The following is a 19,495-nucleotide window of genomic DNA, read 5'->3' on the forward strand; positions in this document are numbered from 1 at the left end:
ATCTAACACTTCCCCCGGAAAAGATGTGCCAGGATGAACAATTATGGATTTCAGTGAACAATGTGTTCTCTCGATACGCATAGTAGGGAATATAACTCGAGATTAATTTCTTACCTCTCGTCTTGTTAGGATACAACTGTCGTCTCAATTGGTTTCTTCTCCGTTGGCCTTATGGTCTTCTGTACATGCAGTAAACAGTGTATAAAGAAATGGAGAATTGAAAAGAATTTAGTTCCCTTAAAACTGAATTCACAAATTACTGAGGTAATGTTTATTTATTTCTGTAAATAGAAGCAAAAAAATTAAGAAAAAGGTTCTGAGAGACAGTCTGTCGTAAATATTCATAACAAAATTCCCAATCCTTAATTCCAGAGCTACAATACTTCAATACTGCATACGAGAATCAACATGAGATTGTACAAAATGGCTTTACACAGAATTACTCTCAGCATACAAGTTCACGTGTCACCACCTCGAAAACCAATCGTAGACTTTCTGATGAGCTACCTTACCAGTTTGACGCTTGCTCTTACAGGGCGCACTTGTGATTGGTCCATCCTTTCCATCAATAAGCACTGAGAGTAACTACACTTTGTAATCAGCATTTTCACATGAATTGAGAGATTTTGAAATTATTATTAACAAGTTCTCAGTGCAAGTGATCAGCACGTTTGGAGCTGTGGATTAATACACACATCAAAAGAAGTATTGTATCAGCTTGGTTCCGAGAACTCCGAAACATAGATGTTGACTGTGGATATTCTATCACAGACACAGTCCCTTTGGCTGTTCAAAGATGTCACTAAACCCTCCAAAAGGATGTGAACAGCCATGCATGCGCCTATTAGACGGAGGGGGTCCGACAGCCGATCAGTTCCAGTCATTCCACAAGGAAGGAGGTACGTTGCTCGTGTTGTCTGTAGTTCAACCATACCCAGACCGTCAATACAGCGGTTCGGTCCTATCCTCATTGGCACTTTCTGCCAGAAAGTCTCCAAACAAGGGAAGTGTCCAGGCGCCTCGGAGTGAACCAAAGCGTTGATGTTCGGACATGGAGACCCGGAGAGACAGGAGCTGTCGATGACATGCCTCGATCAGGCCGCCCAAGGGCTACTACTGCAGTGGATGACCGCTACCTACAGATTATGGCTCGGAGGAATCCTGACGGCAACGCCGCCATGTTGAACAATGCTTTTCGTGCAGCCACAGGACGCCGTGTTACGACTCAAACTGTGCCCAATAGGCTGCATATGCACAACTTCGCTCCCGACACCCATGGTGAGGTCCATCTTTGGAACCACGACACCATGCAGCGCTGTACACATGGGCCCAGTGACATGCCGAATGGACCGCTCAGGATTGGCATCACATTATCTTTATCGATGAGTGTCGCATATGCCATCAACCAGACAATCGTCGGAGACGTGTTTGGAGGCAACACGTTCAGGCTGAACGCCATAGACACATTGTCCTGCAAGGTGGAGGTTTCCTGCTGTTTTGGGGCAGCATTATGTGGCGCCGACGTACGCTGCTTGTGGTAATGGAAGGAGCCGTAACGGCTGTACGATACGTGAGTGCCACCCTTCGATCGATAGTGCAACCATATCGGTAGCATATTAGCGAGGCATTGGTCTTCGTGGACAACATATCGCGCCCTCATGGTGCACATCTTGTGAAAGACTTCCTTCAGGATTACGACATCGCTCGACTAGAGCGGCCAACATGTTCTCCAGACATGAACTCTTTCGAACCTGCCTAGGATAGATTTAAAAGGGCTGTTTAAGGACGACATGAACCGCCAACTGTTGGACAGTATGTCACGACGAATACGGGCATGTATTGATGTAAGAAGACGTGCTACTGTGTATTAGAGGTAAGAGTGTGTACAGCAATCTGTACCACCACCTGTGCAAATCTCGTTGAATGGTAGTAAAAGATGCAATATGTGGTTTCATGAGCAACAAAAAGTGCGGAAATGATGTCTTCAAAATTCCTGTACAGGTTCCGAAACTCTCAGAACGGAGGTGATGCAAAACTTTTTTTATATATGTATTCAAACAGTAAATAACAGATTCACGTCTTTTAGTGCAGCGTGGTAGGTAAACCTCCCCTCACTCTCTCAGCTCCGGTACGATATGGGTCTTGCTGACCCGGCCGTTCTCACGCTGTGCGACCATCTGGCGCGTCATCGATGTGTGTGCATTTTGATCCTAGCTACTTACTAGCATTCGTAGCAAAATCTTCTATACTGATCATTAAAACATAGCAAAAAAATGTAATAAACGTGGTCAGTGATATGTCATAAAGGCCACATAAGCACATGGTCCTGTTCACGGATCAGTAGTGATGCCGCCTGTATTTGATACGTGCTTCGCCTTACAACCTTGCCAGCGTTGTGGAAAGGGTACGTACAGCGGTCACAGTGTTCTCAACTGTGGGTGAATCTTGTTACGTGTACGTCAACTCCTTCATATGTTGATTTTGTGTACTAATTTGGTGGAGTTGTGAAGGGATGGCACCATGCAGCAATATGTGCATCGTGTTCGTAGTGGATCTGGTTCTTTCTTCCCGTTAGTAATGATAACTTGCCTCAAAAGGCGGATTAATGGGCTGGTACTTGTTATATCCGGAAATAGTGAAATCATAGGAGGAGGAGGAGGAGGAGATTAGTGTTTAACATCCCGCCGATAACATGGTCATTGGAGATGGAGCAAATTTCGGATTAGGGTAAGATGGGGAAGGAAAACGACCGTAGCCTTTCAAAGGGACCATCCCGGTATTTGACTCAAGCGAATGAAGGAAATCATGGAAAACCTAAATCAGGATGGCCGAACCCGGCTTTGAACCTTCGTCCTTCCGTATACGAGTCCAGTGTGCTTATCACTGCACCTCCCAGCTCGGTGAACTCACAGGTATTTTAGCGAAGTTAAATTATTGAATACAGGTTGCTGCGCGAGTTAGTACCGCTCACAAATGTCAATCACAGTTCGTTCCTCGCCTGCGGAGAGTTCTTTTCCATTAGTGACAATCGGTGTCGGAATTTGCTTAAGGCAGGTTCACTCGATTTGTGGTACTACGCCGTCCTTTCACAGAATTTACCGTATTGATGCCCTATATCCTAATTAATGGTATTCTTGTATCCGTATCATTGTGTCTCGCAAATTCACAGATTGTAACCGTGCTTTATGTTTTTTCTTAGGATCTGTAAAATCCTTCAATACTCGACGGGTTTCATTAAACTCAAAAGCGACTATAAAATATACAGACGGATCAAGGAATTTTAAGTGGAGAGAATACTATCCGTTTCATCTATGACGCAGAAACTATGATTCGCGTTGCGAGGCGACTATCACGAGAAAGGTAATTTCCGGTCGTCGCAAACGCTGCGGCCTTGTCTTCGGACTGATAGGTGGTGATTCATGGCTCTAGGTGAACTAGGCGGGTCTTTGGGAAGATTTCCGGGATATCTTAGTACCATTTATCATCACAGGTTGGTGATGTATTTGCTCGAACCTAAACATTAAAAAGTAACAGCAGTGCATAGACGGCGCAATTCAGATGGTGAGATGGAAACTGGAAAGAAAATGATACGATTTCACAGGAGACTCAGGTTAGATTATCGGCCTTGGTACAAATTTTCACTCACCGCTTCAATCTATGTAAGAAAAAAATGACTATTGCAACTTTCTATTTCAGGCTGTGCTTGATAGGTAGGTTGATCCTTAATGGCTCATTTTCATATTGAAGCGTGGCTGCATTTATCGCGTTACTAGAACTAATTGAACTATCAATGAGGCAGTGTTTCTTAGTGCCTGTTACATGAAGGCCCCAGCGTCGAATGAAAGCAAGAATGTGGTGCACAATTAATGCTACCCAAATTATTGGGTCGTTGTTTTGACTCCAAACCGCAACATTTGGTAGGTATGTGAGCAATTTACCGTGATATGTATCTGTTAAAACATGACTGTATATTGTCGAATATTGAACGCAAGTGGTTTCCGCCAACAAGACAGAACTTATAATACTATGCACCAGCGGCTAAGTGCTGTGGAAGGCACGATACTAGTTATTGAACAAACAGTTGATCATCCGTCATTAAATGTATGGCTAACAATCAATGCCCATCAGAAACACAAGGGATAACAATACGAACTGCAATTCATTTATTTCACCATTCTTCAACAAAAAACCAATACCATATAATGTTTCCAGTTGTGTGAAATGGTTCTGATTGTGTGAAACTCTCCTCTGTTATTAACCTAATTGTCCCGTAACTAACAACAAATGAAGTGTTATAAAATCTGTGTGCAATAAGAAAAAAAAATTTGACTTATTTGTAGTCTTGTCACGCTGGAACCGTATACTGAAAGGAAAGCAGTAGCGTACAATACTTTCTAATAAGGCAGTGGTCATGCTGTGAGCCCGCTCCGTCCCGGTCGGAACACAGTCATATAGGTTCAAAGGGAATTGTCATAGTCCAAGTGAGCTCGTGAACGTACCTGTAGTTAATGAGTCTATATTCAGAGACTTGGTTTACCACAGAAACAATGTAATTGAAATACATGTGGGATGACTATTATTACACTCAGGTCATAGTGCGGCTCCTCCCGTCGGAGGTTCGAGTCCTCCCTTGGTCATGGGTGTGTGTGTTGTCCTTAGTGTAAGTTAGTTTAAGTTAGATTAAGTAGCGCGTGAGCTTAGAGACTAATGACCTTAACCGTTTGGTCCCATAAGACTTCACCACAAAACAAATTACAACTCAGGTCATAAATACTGATGAGATACTTCTCCTGATTTTATATTTCGCGGATTTACACTAACAGCGCATGTTTTTAATATACTTCATAGTTACCATAGAAACATTTAATAGATAAACAGATAATAAAAATGTACATCACTCTCCCCAGATGCAGATGCTAGCTATATAAGAGGGTGATGGACGGTCGCAATTGATTAGTAAAATTATTAGAAGACTGACTTGAATACGACGAAAGCTTGCTGCTCATTCAGCAGGAGCATCCTTTCTCCGTTGAAACTGCACTTCTCTAGGCGTCGTTACAGATAAACTGAGGAGACGACGGATTCTTTACAACGCTCATTAATGTTTATGTCGTGCTCATTGTTACAAATTGTAGAAACAGTCTGCTTTTCGCAACAGCTCAAGTATATGTAATATCTCAGGTAAATGATTACGCAGGTAGTTACGCTACGCAAGAGAGTGATGCACCATCCGTATCACCACATGTAATTACACAAACAAGCAAATAAAACTCCAGTGCTTCATATATGTATAGTCTTCCCTGAAATTACCTTAAAAGTCAGTCATCAGTGTAAAGAGTTAACACAAAGAACGAGCCAGTGCATGTGAAATAAGTAACCTGGCTGATGGGCAGCAAAAGTCCCACAAAGGCAATAGATTCTTATCATCACTTTCCATAAATGTGATAACAATCGTTACTACACGTACTTACGTGATAGTAGATAACAGAGAAACCTGAAATAGGAATTTAATTCTCCTCTGTCCCCAAGTGCTGTAAACAAAATACCGATATCACCAAAATCTGCACAGTACGAAATGACGCAGACAGCGTTGCCGTAACTCTGAAACGCGACACTTCACCATCACCACACTGGAGCGTGAGCCTCGAAATGGCAAAACATCTTCCTTTGAACTGACACAGGCGCTGACAAATCCATTGTTACAGAGGTAGACGTGAAGTCAGTCGGCTCTTGCAGTTCAACGAAAGTGATTTATAAGCTCCGACCTGCTAGTGTATGAGAGCCGAGATAAGTTAGCTTACTTTCAAGTCTTGAGAATTGGTCCCTACTGCCTTACTAGTATACTACTGAAACCACTGACCTACGACACCCGTCTAACGGTGTAAAAAGTTGTCGCAACCTAAGACAAACTTCCATTTCATGCAGTAGAAGTGTCATTTTACAGGATATATGTGTTTACCCTGATTCATAATTAATCGTTTGCCGTTTACGAAAGGTCTACTGCGATCTCTGCATAAGGGTTAGTATTCACTAAAGTGAGGTGTCGCAGGATGTGGGTACTACGATGTTTGCGTACGTCTGGTTAGGATTAACCATTAATACGCGCTCATCTGGAGATAGATGGTCGAAATCTTACGAAGGGTAGCGGTTTTAAGGGCAGAGGAAAAAAAAGTGCCATGGCAAGAGCCAAGGGAAAAAAACCTCTGCGATAGTTAGGTCGGGTGGTAAGAGCAGTAGCGGTTTTCTTGCTGCCTGCGATAGGTTGTGCAAGGATAGGCTTTGTTAGTAGTGGGTATCATGCTTGTCGATACCTTGGCGTTGTGCGTTGTGCTGCTCGGCGGCTGGCGCTGGGTGCTGGTACGGAGTCCTCGTTCAGCGTCAGCAACCTGCAGCAGTTAGGCTTGTTATCGATCTTGTGTCCGATAGGTCTTATACCGGAAGCACAGTGTGAGGAAATGTTGGCAGATTGTTTCTGCGCCTGTGGGCGAGCTCGGTCGGTGTCCCTGATGTGGCCTGTTGATCGGCTCTAGTAGCAGCTGGTAGTTGCCAGTCAGTGTTGCTGATGTGCAGGGGCTTACCGACGTTTGTCGCTATTTGCGTATGTTGGTTTACCACAGGTGGCTATGCCCTAGCTAGCAGTGTCTTTGGCCGCTTGTGTTTCCACCCGTGGTTGTGATAAAGTACAACGTTAGTTCTTCAAGACCCTCTGATATAGGGCTGCGGTTTCAGTATCTTCATGCGAAGACGTACCTGAGGCACTGTAGCTTTCTCCAGGAAATAAATTACCTCAATCAGCTAACGATATTTCCTCGTCATATGTACACTTCAGTTCGATAGCGGACAGTAAAATGCATAGATCTTCGACTTTTTGTCATGTTGTGTACGAAAAATATGGTTCCAGATTTGCGTGCATCCAGATCACCTGAAGCAAAAGCTTTCCTCCGTACACCTGGAACTGATCTTCTCATCCTTACTTACGAAAGCGTTTATGTGCGTTATGTACTCTTTCCTTGCTCTGTGCGTGTCCAGTCGTACACTAATAGGATTAACTCAATACTCTTTTCAAATACCATGTGTAACATATTTATAGTACCAGATAGTAAATCAGTTCTTCGTTTGAATAAAGGACTATACGCATGAGGCGCATTGCAAAACTAAGGTCCGGGAACAGTATTTAAGCGATGTTAGGCCCGAATAAAGTTTAGCGCATGGAGAACGATCTATCGATTCTTCAAGAAACTACTCAGTGCTAATGTCATTCAGTGGTCATTTGCCATTCGGTGAGAGCAGGTCACAAGGTACGAGGCAATCGTAGATCACGCCAGTTGTAAAGTGCGCGGTGTGATTAGATATCTACTGGTAAAAGGATCCTCAGCTTCTGAAATCCATAGTGAGTTATGCCTAGTGTGTGGACCTGAAGAAATAAGTGGCAAACAAGTATCGAGAATTTCAAAATGGCTGCTCACGTGTTCACGATGAACATCGATCATCAAGTGAACCAAAAACCTCGAAGTAGTTGGCAATTGCCTACTGTCTAATAAATTCCAAACTGTTGCTAGAACCTCAGGTCACGGGATTGTCACTTAACGCCTTCCATATCACATACTGTGTGCGAGATATGTTCTAAAAATGCTCACTGATCAACATAAAGAGCAAAGAAGGCGTAGATCACGACAGTTTATGGAGCGCTATGGACAAGACGGAGATGATTTCTTTTCCCGCGTTGTTAATGATGAAGAGATGTGGATATTGTATACCAACGCGGAATCGAAGCAACAGCCAATGCAGTTGCGCCATTCTAGCAAAAAAAAATCTTAGGCAGCCTCTGTTCTCGATCGAAAAACGATGGCTAGGATGAAAAGGGCATCATTTAGATTGATCCCATTGATCGTGGGTCAACAATTACAGCTGATGTGGACTGTGGAACGCTAACCAAACTGAGACGTGCGACCCACAAATGACTCCACGGGAAACTGTCGGCTGGCAGTTTCAGTCATTCCACCACGAAGGAGGTACACGGCTCGTAAGTAGTTCAACCATGCCTAGATGGTCGATACCGCGTTCGATCGAGTCCGTATCATTAATTTGTGCCAGGAAGGGCTCTCAACAAGCCAAGGGTCCTGGGGTCTCGGAGTGAACCAAAGCTATGTTGTTCGGACATGCAGGAGATACGGAGAGACAGGAACTATCGATGACATGCCTCGCTCAGGCTGCTCAAGGGCTACTACTGCAATGGATGACCGCTATCTACAGATTATGGCTCGGAGGAACACTGACAGCAACGCCGCCATGTTGAATAAAGCTTTCCGTGCAGCCACAGGACGTCGAGTTACGACTAAAACTGTGCGCAATAGGCTGCATATGCACAACTTCGCTCCCGACGCTGATGGTGAGGTCCATCTTAGAAACCACAACACCATGCAGCGAGCCAGCCACGGTGACCGTGCGGTTCTAGGCACTTCAGTCCGGAAACGCGTGACTGCGTGACTGCTGCGGTCGCAGGTTCGAATCCTGCCTCGGGCATGGATGTATGTGCTGTCCTTAGGTTAGTTAGGTTTAAGTAGTTCTAGGCGACTGATGACCTCAGACGTTGAGTCCCATGGTGCTCAGAGCCATTTGAACCATTTTTTGATCCATGCAGCGCGGTACACATGGGCCCAACAACATGCCGAATGAACGGCTCAGGATTGGCATCACGTTATCTTCACCGAAGAGTGTCGCACAGGCCTTCAACCAGACAGTCGTCGCAGAGGTCTTTGAATGCAACCCGGTCAGGCTAAACGCCGTAGACACACTGTCCAGCGAGTACAGAAAGGTGGAGGTTCCCAGCTGTTTTGGGGTCGCATTATGTGGGTCCGACGTACGCCGCTGATGGTCATGAAAGGCGCCGCAACGGCTGTACGATATGTGAATATCATCCTCCGACCGATTGTGCAACCATATCGGGAGAATATTGGCGAGGCATTCGTCTTCATGGACGACAATTCGCGTCCCCATCATTCACATATTGTGAATAACTTCCTTCAGGATAACGACATCCCTCGACTAGAGTGGCCAGCATGTTCTCCAGACATGAACCCTATCGAACATGCCTAAGATAGATTGAAAAGGGCTGTTTATGAACGACGTGATTCGCCAACCACTCTCAGGGGTATACACCGAATCGCCGTTGAGGAGTGGGACAATCAGGATCAACAACGCCTTGATGAACTTGTGGATAGAATGCCACCACGAATACAGGTATCCATCAATGCAAGAGGACGTTCTACTGGGTATTAGAAGTATCGGGTTATACAGTAATCTGGACCACCACCTCTGAAGGTCTCACTGTGTGGTGGTTGAAGATGCAATGTGTGATTTTCATGAGCAATAAAAAGGGCGGTAATTATGTTTATATTGATCTCTACTCCAATTTTCTGTATAGGTTCCGGAACTCTCGGAACCGAGGTGGTGCAAAACATTTTTTGATGTATGTATTTCTAATTATCTGTATGACAGATGCTCTTACTGCGGTAATTAAACGTATACAATGAATTTTTTTTAGTTAAAAGCATTTTCTGTTGAATTGCAGATGCTGTCCGGCAACACGGACACGAACACGGTGGTGGAGCAGCGGCTGCAGCCGCCCGTGGTGGCCACCAGGGTGCGCGTGGTGCCCTTCAGCGAGCACATGAGGACGGTCTGCATGAGGCTCGAGCTCATCGGCTGCAGGAACAAAGGCAAGTGATTACCCGGCAGCGCTGTACATAGCCTTGAAGAGAGGCAAAGAAAATTTATGGTCTGCTAGATGATCAGCGGGGCTTTATAAAAACTAAAGGCAAGAAAAAGGGGCAGCCATGACGTAGCGCATGATAGTTGATACAGAACTTAAGAAAAATCAAGGAACGTAAATAGGATATATCGATCTGGAAAAGTGTCTTCAACAAAGTAATGTTTAAGCGCAGGATTCCGCGGCCGTTGTCACAGTCAATGAAATTCGTCCATGTATGTAACCGTGTTGTCAATGTGTAAAATTCTGCGGTGTTTCGGATTCTACGGCCAATGGCCTCCCTCAGGGTGTTTTTTCTGAAAGATCCTGAGGAAGGCAATTTGCAGTATTGGTTAAATCGTCGGAGAATTGTGCACATTGACAATGCGATAACTTACCCTGAAGAATGTTATTGCATTATTTGTTTTTGCTAAAACACCCTCAGGATATTCATTTGCAGTAGTGAACGAAACTTTGGAGAATCTTACGCACTGACAATGCTGTCACGTACCCAGGAGAATTTAGGTGACAGCGTGATGGGCGTAAGATTTTCCAAATTCCAAGGGAAACACAGGGGAAGTCCAATGATGTACAATATGTACAAGAACCAAGAGGTAAAAGTAAGAACGGAAGACCAAGAACGAAGTGTAAAAAACAGAAAAGTGCATTCACGATTTTCATATTCTTTGGCTCGCTACGTGCAGACTATTAGTCCTAGACAAAAAAATGAACGGGGCGTAGCCGGTTAGGGAATACAATAATCTTGTGTGTTGTTTTTGAAGGCGTTGCGGTTTGCATAAAACCCATGTGTAGGGGGCAGCTGAATCACCGTGCATAGAAAGTAAGGAGGTTCTCTGAAGAAACTAAGAGGAGATATTGAAAATTCAAAAGGAGAAGATGACAAGACATGTAACAAGACTTCACACAATAACTTCTTCGTTACTTGAGGGAGCTGTAAAGGGAAAAAAAACGTCAGAAGGAGATAAAGACTGGAATACGTTCAGCAAAAAGTTAAGGATGTTTGATGCTGGGGCTGCTTGGCGCAGGAAGACATTAGGAGTGTGATGCATAATTTAGAAAACTGATGAGATGTGAAAAAGAAAAAAAAAGCCTCTCCTTATTTTCCTAATTTCTCTGTTGTACAGAAATAAACCAGGAAATTCTTTTTCTGTTTGAATTAGCAATTGAGTATCCTGTAAACGAATGGTGCATAATGGTTCCGCGTTGTAGCTAAGAGAAAGCGTAATTGGTTGTCCGCACCTTAACAATACAGCAATGTGAGTTTTGGCTTACGCCACCGATCCGTAGCGTAAATGCTTTTTTCCGTAGTACTTTCATAGTAATAAGAAAGAAAAGTATTGCTGGTAGAGTTTGTTGAGTCCATTCACCAACTAACGTACTGAGTTCTATCTAAATTACCAGTTCTTCCACGAATGAGGTTTCGCTCTGTAATGAAGCGCACGTTCAAATTTGTTATTTGAAACTTTTTGGCAGATCAAACTTCCTACCTGACTGGTAACGGACCCTGGAACCTTAGACTTTCTCCTCTACCAGAGCTGTCGAAGCATAAACCACGTTCCGCCATCACAGGTTTACCTTCCCAAATACTTCTTCTTTTTCCTTCACATTCTCCTGCACATCTTACAGGATTAGTACTCCTGGAACAAAGGAAGGAAGCTGTGAGGGCCTTTCATGATTCATACTTGGATAACTCAGTCAACAGATCACTTACCCTGAATGGCAATGGTCCCAGGGTCGAGTCCTGCTCCGGCAAACAGTGTGAATGAACCAGGAAGCTACTAACACTTCCATTCTACAGTGTATTCCAAAATCTTCTGAGTTGCGCCGTTATATCTTGTGCTCATTGTCTCATAATTTCAAAATGGCCTCATAACTTCTCAGTGTTCTACTTACCTGTAAGGCAACCCTGTTTCTTTATTATTTTCATTAGAGTCTACTTTTCACTGCCATGCCTAATGTGGAAAAAATGTGGCTAATAGTCGAGTATGAACACCAAGCACTTAAAATTTCAGCCAGTGACCAATTCGTTAGATTTTCTCTAGAGGCACTGCCATATTTCATACAAAAATCTCAACATTCTGAGATAATTGGTTGCGGTTTTGTTGGTATTTGTGTAGGATAGAGGGAGAAGGGAAAATGAAAGGCTATTGGTGGTCTACAGATTAGAGTTTCGAGACTTCAGTCATCTGAAACGTCCGATGTGGCTCACCACTAATATATGTCTTGTGCCATCGTCTTTAACTCGTGGTAGCACTTACCTCCTACGTCCTCAATTATTTGTTGGACATAACATAATTTTAAAATGTGAATAATACATAGCATGCAGATGTTCCACCAGGATACCACGGTGTGCAGTGCTGTTTCTCGTCTACGTACTTCGCCATGTGCAGTACATGATGTGTAGAAACAGATGCAGTGACACCCACTGCATTAAAACAGAGGACATATTTAGGCGAGGATTTGAGTAAATCCCATAAAATGGCGCACCGCTACGTTATTTACTGGTCTACCGGAACTGAATCCCTATCTGAAGACATGCAGACAAGGTCCTGCTAGCAGTTTCCTAAGAACAACGAAGTAATAGAGCGATTCCTTATTTTGACATAGATGTCAGCAGAACGTCTGTTGCACCCGGGAAACAATGTCTGCGATTCAAACACATACTTACCTGCTCTGGAAACTCAGACGTACTCTGCCTTGTGCACTCAAACCTCCATAACCAGATAATATGACACATTGGTGACACAATGAACTCTCGTTTTGCGAGGAATGCTGTTCGTTTACCAGTCTGGCCCTCCACATTTTTTCCTGGGTTCCCTAAATCTGTTAAGGGAAATTCCGGTGTTATCCCTTGAAATGGACATCACCAGTTTTTTTTGTCCATGCTTCCTCAATCTGAAATCGTACTTTGTTTATGATAGCCCTGTTGTCTACCTTGATCGGCCCTCTTCCTTTCTTCAGCGTGACTGACGAAGTCTATGTCAGTTTATAAGGCGCAGAAAGTACCAAATACGAACAGATAAGGCTATGCTGAGGCTCCCGAATCGATAGGCAGAATGAAACAATGAACTTCACTTAAACCTTCCTAGCCGATGTATAAAACCCTCTCCTGACCTTTCGTCTCCAACTGCGGGAGACATCCTCCGACGTAAAGCGACGAACTACAAGGAGACCTAGAGGAAGAGCTGATTTTACAGTATGGGCAGTGCAGAGGGCGCCATTGTCCATCACGTGGCATCGGCCAAGAGACTGGTAATTCCAACATTCTCGAATGAAAGTAATCGATCGTCACGCTTCCGATGTAACGCTGACATCCAAAACCTATCCAGTTTAACACCTTCCTCCTTCCTGTAAAAAGTATTACGGTGTTCATCAATCTCAATGGCCTGTCTATACATGCGTGCACAATAATGCGAGGTTTTAGATATTATGCTCGTGTCGCTGAATTTTATTTCATGGCTACCTTCCAAGTAAACATATTCTGCTAAGGCCGATTTATCCGTGTGACCCAGGCGATAATTCCTCTTATGTTCAACAAGACGGGTGTAAACACTCCTCTTGGTGGTAGCGACATAAACCTGTCCACAGTACAAGGAATTTTTTATACCTTCCGTGTAGCCAAAGGATGTCTTGTATATTTTGCGGATCTTAAATATTCTTTTATATTCCTGGTGGGTCTGAAAATAGTTTCCACACCATACTTGCATAACACGTTCCCAATGCTATCTGCGACCTTACTAATAAACGGAAGAAAAGCTTTGCCGTTGGGGGGCTGTTATTCGTCGTTGCTCCTGTTTTTCTGCCTTACTGGAATAGCCATTCTTCATGAAAGCTGACCATAGATGTTCAATCACATCCTTTACATAAACAGGTTTACAAATTTTGTACGCCCTGTCTACCTAGGTTCTAATTACACCTCTTTTTTGTCTGTGGTGGTGGTTAGAATCTTTATGCAGGTAATGATCAGTATGTGTGGCCTTTCTGTACACCTTATGGCCCTGCGTTCTGTCCTGTCTCCCTCAGTTGGAGACGAAACATCAGGTGAGAGTTTTATGCATCGACCACGACCTGCCAGCCCAGAAGATTCAAATGAAGCCAGTTAATACTGTTTTTTAGTCTATTCGCAGTTGGAAGAACGCTGGCCTCAGAGCTTTCAGGCTTCATAGTATCATCTGCAGATTCGGGAGAACTGACATGCAACACAGATTAACCTTTTTGGTTTCTAAATAAATTTATTGTGGTGTCGAAATCTTGGCACACGTTTTTGAGACGTTTTCTGAGTTATGCAAGGTCGAACCTGATTGTCTCGTTGCTCTTGAACATGAGGGTTTTGGCTTAAATGTTATTCTAAATTATTTTAATTGGGAGCTACGGCTCGCATCTGCCCGGCAGTTGGTCATGGCAGAGCCACGGATACACTGCTCCGAGCTCAGGTGGAGAGCCAGAGAGAACGAATCTCGGTCATTCTGTTGTTAGACCCCGAACTCGGCTGTTTCTCATTTTGATTTTGTCATCATGATAAAGAACCCCGAACTCGACACTTTCCATTCTACTTAGCTATTCTGACTAAGATCTGTTCGGTTTGTAGATATGGTAGAAGATGGGCTCTATGTTAAAACCTCAACTGACTCGGTTTGGTGACTTTCGGTGGATGACGGAGCATGCCATTTGCAGCCGCCACCGTTAAGAGAGGCTAGGGTGAGAGTTGCAATCGTGCACCTACATCTGCTGCCGTAGACAACTAGTCAGCCACGGCAAGAACTGCACATGGGAAGGAATATAGGTTTCGATTAGATAATGTGGGTCGATATAACAACAATGTGGGGTAATGGACAACCGTGCCTAGTCAAGTGGTGTTAATCTTCTTTCTTTCATTTACTATCCTCTCAGAGCTAAGTGGCCACTCATTTAATGAATGAAGACTTGCGGGATCGTGTGTTGTGACGTTAAAATTCACGAAACTGATCTGGTTCATTTACTCAACTCACAAAAAACAGCAGTCTTTGCGCTACTAGTTTTGAGACAGTGTAAAGTTGCAGGTGTGCCTCTTCATTATTAAGTTTCTATTTTCACTGTCTTATGGAACCTGGCACTCTTTCATTCTAGCACATCGTTTGACTGAGTAAAATAATAATCGGGTTCATGATTTCTCATACTTTTTATTTCATCTATGTTGCTGAAGGTCCGTTACCATCCAGTATAGTCTAGTTTTATGGTAATTATCAATTTTAAATGTTTTTGTTCCAGTCTATGATCACAATATAATGTCCTTCGACGATGACCGGTTTCAGTCATGTCTGGAATAAAAACGTTTGACAGTATCTGGATCACTGTTTGTATTCATGACTATGTTGCAGCATGTGGAACATTATGAATTGGTAGTTAAGTTGCACATCATTCCCTTGATAGCGTATCCACATGCGTAATACACTATGTGATCAAATGTATCCAGACACATCCTGAAACATACGTTTTTCATATCAGATGCAATGAGCTGCCACCTGCTGCCAGGTACTCCACATCAGCGACCTCAGTAGTCTTTAGACGTTGTGAGAAAGCAGAATGGGACGTTCCGCGGAACTCACGGACTTCGAACGTGGTCAGGTGATTAGGCGTCACTTGTGTCATACGTGTGCACGCGAGATTTCCACATTCCTAAAGGTCTCTTGTCAACTGTTTCCTATGTTACAGTGAAGTGGACACGTGAAGGGACACGTACAGCATTGAAGGGTACAGGCTGAAATCGTCTGTTGACTGACAGAGACCGCCGACAGTTGAAGAGGGTCGCAATGTATAATAGGCAGACATCTATCCAGACCATCACACAGGAATTGTAGACAGCATCACGATCCACTGAAAGTACTACAATAGTTAGGCGGGAGCTAAGAAAACTAGGATTTCATGCTCGAGCGGCTGCTCATAACCCATACACATTGCGCCGGTAAATGCCAAACGACTGGAATGTAAACATTGGAGGATTGAACAGTGGAAAAACGTTATGTAGCGTGACGCGACGCAGTACACAATGTGGCGATCCTATGGCAGGGAGTGGGTATGGTGTAGGCCCCGTGGTCATCTGCCAGCGTGTGTAGTGCCAACAGGCTTGCAACTCTTGTTGTTTTGCGTGGCACTATCACAGCACAGGCCTACACAGATGTTTTAAGCCCCTTCTTCCTTCCCACTGTTGAAGAGCAATTCGGGGATGGCGATAGCAACTTTCCACGCGATCGAGAACATGTTCATGTAGCACGAACTGTGACGGATTAGTTACACGACAAAAACATCCCCGTAATGGTCTGGCCTACACACAGTCCTGACCTGAATCCTATAGGACACTTTCGGGATATTTTGGAACGCCGACTTCGTGCCTGGCCTCACCGAACGACATCGATATGTCTCTTCAGTGCAGCACTCCGTGAAGAATGGGCTGCCATTCCCCAGGAAATCTTCCAGCATCTGATTGAATGTATGCCTGTCATCAAGGCAAAGAGTGGGTGAACACCATATAGAATTTCAGCATTACTGATGGAGGGCGCCACGTTTTGTAAGTTATTTTCAGCCAGGTGTCCGGATACTTTTGATCACATAGTGTAAACGTGTGACCGCTAGGTTCATGAGCGATCCAGAGGATAGGGAACGTGATTACCTCTTGAGCCGGAGTGGGGCGACGGCTAGCAGTTTCACTTAAGTTTTGTTAAAAGAGTCAGCTTCTCAGTTGCCAGGAGGCTACAAACTAACCTGACAGACTGTACGCAGAACTTCTTATTAATTAGGAGTCTCAAAGGATGCGCATTCGAGGGACATTCCGGGCGGGGGATGGTGGAACCTAGTTAGCAAAATGGTTCAAGTGGCTCTAAGCACTATGGGACTTAATATCTGGGGTCATCAGTCCGCTAGACATAGAACTACTTAAATCTAAGGACATCACACACATCCACACCCGAAGCAGGATTCGAACCTGCGACCGTAGCAGCAGAGCGATTCCGGACTGAAGCGCCTAGAACCGCTCCGCCACAGCGACCGGCCCTAGTTAGAACCCGCAAAAGCAATGCCAGCAATGCACGAACTGTATATGCAGTTGCTACAGTTAAGTAAATCGTTCATAGTGTAACGACAGCGTAACTGCGGGCTTAAAGTTCCCTTGCTTGGGAGCAGCTGCAGAAGCACTGTAGTAAAATAAGAGATTTCGTTGAGCCTGTCCGGGCACTGCCGCCATCCTCTGATGGAACAGAGCAAGAAGAAGCGGCGTCGTATTTCAGCGACTAACGAAAATTGGATACGACTGTCGGAAATTTTCCGCAGGCTTGCAGTGAGTTGCCAATTATCAGCAAGCATCGAAAGTCACCGTCCTCTATTCTACGACGTCTCAGTGTTACCTTACAATTAATGATAACATACAATATGGACATCAAAGTCTGATAATACGCACCGTGAAAATACCGCTTCCGGGAGTCAGTAACTTTGCCACTTTAAGTACTGTACTGCTATATCGCTTGAGCCTTGTCCCGCATTACGCAGGGTCAGCCATCGTTAATAGAATTTGGCATGTTAATGTTTAAGGGGTGGCTGGATGCCTTTCCTGTCGCCGCCCCGGACCCCCCGGGACGAAATTAGTGTGCCCCAACTGCCTGTGTCGAGTGTAATCCATGGAATAGTGCGAATGTGTGCACATGTCTTGGAGCCGTGTAATTGAGGCGGAACATGGGGACCCGCCTGGTTTTCACCCAGTCGGATGTGGAAAACTGCCTAAAAACCAAATCCAGGCTGGCCGGCACATCGGCCCTCGTCGTTAATCCGCCGGACGGATTCGATCATGGGCCAGCGCGCCTATCCGAGTCCAGGAAGCAGCGCGTTAGCGCTCTCGGCTACCCTGGCGAGTACTTTAAGCACTACATTATAACCGATAAATAAATCAAGTAGAACGTTATTTTAAAAAATTGGCTATCCAATTCCTAAACATTATCTAACAAGTATAGCCTCTAGTATGCAGGGTGTCCCATCTATCTAGTCCACCCAAAATATCTCTGGAACAGTAACAGCTATTGGAAAACTACTTTCACCGGTATCAATGTAGGGCTGGGGTCCATGAATGTACATATTTGGAAACATTCTAAAACAAAATCATTTGTGTTTTTTAACACAAACTTTTGTTTTTTAAATGGACCTCCTATATTTTTTCTTCAGCAATCCATAGCATGACAAAGCACATACACAATCGCGTTGATTGCATAGCAATATTCCCATTACGTCCCGAGATATTAAGACTCGAAGTTGACGCTTGAAACACCCGACATGCGCTGCTAGCGAACGTCCTGAGGCTCAGGTGTGAACCCCATGCTGCCCGTAATCGCGATGTGATTGACATGCGTAATCACACTTCCATACTTATCAAGAGGTCTGACACGAATAATACGGTCTGCTGCCATCCAGCATTAACGCCGTACATTCCAGCAGGTATTTATCTCATAGGCTAGGGGTTATGCGGTTCTGTAACATATCTGTGTACCGCAACGTTAGTCACAAAGTTAACTTCTCTTACCGTTAATCCGTCACTAAGAAGGTAATGACGTTCAACGTTAAAACTTTACTCTACTGTAGATCTAGCGCAAGTGACAGTTAATCATTCACTCGTAATTGTAAAATTCATGTTGATGGTTTTAGTGAAACGAGCAAGTGGACTAAAAGTTTTACCGTTGTTTAGGTAAAAATGTTTTTATTTGGGAAGTTCAGGTAGGACATAGAAGATGAATGTAAACATGTTTAACCAATTAGTTTTATTATCACATAATTATCAACGTTATGTTTATCTAATGCGTTAAATGACAAATTGTTGCAAACATATGTTTCTTAACATCACTGGGTAACATGGCCCTTTGTAGAAACTTCCACTGTGATACACAGCACTACATACTAAACATAGCGTTCACATTTCATGCTCAAAGTGATGCCCATTGGCTTGCATACATAGCGTCACTCTGCGGATGAAGGATGCCCTACTTCGTGCTACTGTTTCCTCTTTGATGGCTGTACAAGCATCAATAATGCGTTGCTTCATGTCCTCTGGTGTTGTTGGTTCATGCTGGTAAACAGCATCCTTCACTGCTCCCCAAAGAAAATAATCCAGGCACCTAACTGGGCCACCTCGCCCAATCCACCTACCAGGGAACTTACGGTTCAGAAGTCGTCGTGCTCGTAAGTCGTTATGTGCAGGGCATCCGTCATGCTGATACCTCATGACCATTCTCCGGTTCAGAGGTACGGTGTCCAAGAGAACAGGAAGATTGTGTCGTATAAATCTGGAGTATTGTCTGCCATTTCGGATGCCATTTATAAAGAAAGATCCGATAATGGTATCTCCAATAATCTCACATCGAACATTAACTTTCCACGGACGTTGATGATCTACCTGAAGGAGCCATTTTGGATTGTCTGCGGACCAATAATGCATATTCCTCATATTGACAATTCCTTTGTTGGAGAATGATGCCTCGTCGGTAAAGAGAGCATCTGCAAAAAAATTTGGATTAGTCATAAGTTTTTGCTGATCCCACCGACAAAATGTTACCCTATTGCGGAAATCATTTCCATGAAGATCCTGGTGTTAAAATGAACATGGTAAGGATGAAATTTGTGACGTTTAAGAATACGCTGTGCACTTGATTTCGACACACCAACTTCACGTTCAATTTGACGTGTGCTGATTTGAGGATTCACAGCTATGGTAGC

General features: G+C 44.1%; 1 protein-coding gene across 2 annotated transcripts in view; it reads left to right on the top strand.

The window, feature by feature from the left end:
- Positions 1 to 19,495, top strand: part of LOC126275269 (discoidin domain-containing receptor 2-like) — a 741,207-nt gene that overhangs the window by 597,363 nt on the left and 124,349 nt on the right. For both annotated transcript variants that reach the window (XM_049977182.1, XM_049977183.1), the window contains exon 6: positions 9,572 to 9,719. In XM_049977182.1, coding sequence (XP_049833139.1) covers positions 9,572 to 9,719 — 148 coding nt within the window. The remainder of the gene's footprint in view (positions 1 to 9,571; positions 9,720 to 19,495) is intronic.

The sequence above is a fragment of the Schistocerca gregaria genome, chromosome 1, assembly GCF_023897955.1.
Source record: "Schistocerca gregaria isolate iqSchGreg1 chromosome 1, iqSchGreg1.2, whole genome shotgun sequence".
Lineage (NCBI taxonomy): Eukaryota > Metazoa > Arthropoda > Insecta > Orthoptera > Acrididae > Schistocerca > Schistocerca gregaria.